The sequence below is a fragment of the Tigriopus californicus genome, chromosome 6 (assembly GCF_007210705.1).
Source record: "Tigriopus californicus strain San Diego chromosome 6, Tcal_SD_v2.1, whole genome shotgun sequence".
NCBI lineage: Eukaryota > Metazoa > Arthropoda > Copepoda > Harpacticoida > Harpacticidae > Tigriopus > Tigriopus californicus.
Window position 1 is genome coordinate 5,644,002 of NC_081445.1, and position 2,286 is coordinate 5,646,287.

At 42.0% G+C, this 2,286-nt stretch overlaps 1 protein-coding gene across 1 annotated transcript; it reads left to right on the forward strand.

The window, feature by feature from the left end:
- Positions 1–203: 203 nt before the first annotated feature.
- On the forward strand, positions 204–1,343 carry LOC131882461 (nuclear hormone receptor FTZ-F1 beta-like). The gene has a single exon (XM_059229608.1). The coding sequence runs from the start codon at positions 204–206 to the stop codon at positions 1,341–1,343; it is 1,140 nt and encodes a 379-aa protein (XP_059085591.1).
- The last annotated feature ends 943 nt before the right edge of the window (positions 1,344–2,286 follow it).

Consider the following 2,286-nt stretch of genomic DNA (forward strand, 5'->3'; position numbering starts at 1 on the left):
AGGTTTTGTTACAAAAAGTGCCGTTGATGAGTCTGCTTCTTGAAGCCAGAATACTTAACGCTGGCAAAATTTTCAACGTTATTCAACCTTGCAAACCGCTTCAGGTTAAAAAAAGGAATGTTGCTCATGAAATTGGCGAACTCTCTTGACTCGTTTTAGTAAGTTTCTTTCACTTCGTCAAAGAAGCAGTGTCATATATAAGTATGAGCTTGGCAGACAACGGCTCGAACCATTATCCTATCAGGAAAGCAAGAATTTTGAGTAACTTCTACATTCAGCAGCCTCAGAATGAAGCCATCATATCCAATGAAGATGACAGTGACGAAGTCAAAATCTTACATGTTGTCCCCAGTCGCTTGGCTGTTCCCATGAAGGATCTTCCTCCTACTCTTCCTTCTCCAAGCCCTGGTTCTTCCTCATTCACCTCAATGGGACCAGGGGCATTACCTCAGGAAACCCCTAACCTCAGCCGTCCCAAAAGTTTACCGATCCAATTGTCTTTGCGGTCAGAGTTGACACCCAGTTCTATTCTTGATCCCCCGGGTCCCTCATTCGAAAGTAGCCCTGTGCCTAGGATTGCTCATTCACCAGAAAATGTACCCAATCATTCGCCACAAACTTTGAAAGTGGTTCAAAAAGTGGCGGATGACACTTGGATTGAAATCAATTTGCCCTATGACACCTTGGAGGATGGAGAGCGCTTGAAACGGATGTCAAGCACTATCGAGACCCTCGCCACATCCTATAGGAACATCTTAAGCTCGTCCCCTTCTCAGGCAAATTGTTCTTGCCCACAAGCATCGGGTCCGAGAAACGCTTGCCACTCTCAATTGGATACAGCTGATGTTGTTCCAGGATCTCAAAGGCCGCCACAGCCGAAGAAGGCGAACAAGCCGGCCAAGCGGCCAATGCATTTCGTTCTCCAGGATCCGAGCGATGATCGTGAGGATCTCCCGGTTATGGAGAAACGAAGGTGCTCCATTTGCACTGCTTCAGTTGAAAGTTTTCATCTGAATTATGGAGTTAGTTCATGTTACAGTTGCCGAGCTTTCTTTCGAAGATCGGTGCAGAAGAATATTCACCCCATGTTCGTGTGTCATTTTGGACGGCGATGTACTCTAAACCCGTATAATCGGAGTGACTGCCGGAAATGCCGCTTTCAAAAGTGCCTGGACCAAGGCATGAAAACAACCTCGGTTTTGAGCCATGGCCAGAAAATGGTGCGATTCCGCAAGCACATTGGTCTCAAGCAGGCGGAACAATTCCAAGGAAATCAAAGGACCTCAATATCTCTTCGATCTTTCCGAAAGCCAAAAAAACAATCTGGTTTGCGTTCCGTGTAACTAATTATAAAGACACTCACTGCCACTACTTGTTTCCTAATCTATTCTTATATTGTATGGATTTAAAAAGTACCAAATGAGCGACGTGTGTTAAAGAAAAAGGGATATCAAATTTGACGGAATCTGAATGACACGTTTTTTCTTCATTTTATAAGGTGGCCGCTTTGTTTAAGCACGATGCGTTGGAAAGTTGAGGCCACTTTTGACCATGTCATTTTTCCTCCTTTATACAATCTTCATTTAATGGCGTTGAACAATTCAGACTCGTTCATATTGAAAAAACGAGTTTTTTCAATCTCCATGAACAAACCCATGGAACAGCAAACCGTCAAGCTCAAACCAGAGCTTGATACAACAACGCATTTTGTGATCTTGGCGTAATTTGTCGGATTAAAATTTGTTAAATACTCGTATTGGTTAAAATGCTTGTTCAGATTTGATAAAAATACGCAGACGCATCTTGGTATTGTTCTAACTCGCAAAACCAAAAGGATCAACTTTGCTATTATTGCTCATATTAAAAACTTGCATACCTAAACAGCTATAATTTTCAATTATCTAATTTCTAGACAATGAATACAGATTTTCATTACCACCTAAGTAAGAGATTATTTTTCATATTTTTGGCTTGAGCCAAAAATTGCTCAAAATCTTATCTTATATCCAAACAATTTCAGATGAAATACATATTTCTCTTCTCGCGGGGAATGGTTTGTCTGGAAAGTCTTGGAATCTGAAAAATGCGCTTAATTTGAACTTTGTAAAGTTTGTGATGGTAGCATGAATGCTACAAGTGAATCGTCCGATTGATTGGCGTATGTGTGATAGTACTGTGTAATAATAGCTAAGGCCCGGGTGAGCGAATTTAATTGTACGGCAACCAGAGGGAATGGAGGGGGAAGGTTGCCACACGCATGTCCGAGGTGGACGGAAAATTCACGAA

Coding starts and splice junctions, on each gene's coding strand:
- LOC131882461 (XM_059229608.1), top strand. CDS start 204: ATGAGCTTGGCAGACAACGGCTCGAACCATTATCCTATCAGGAAAGCA.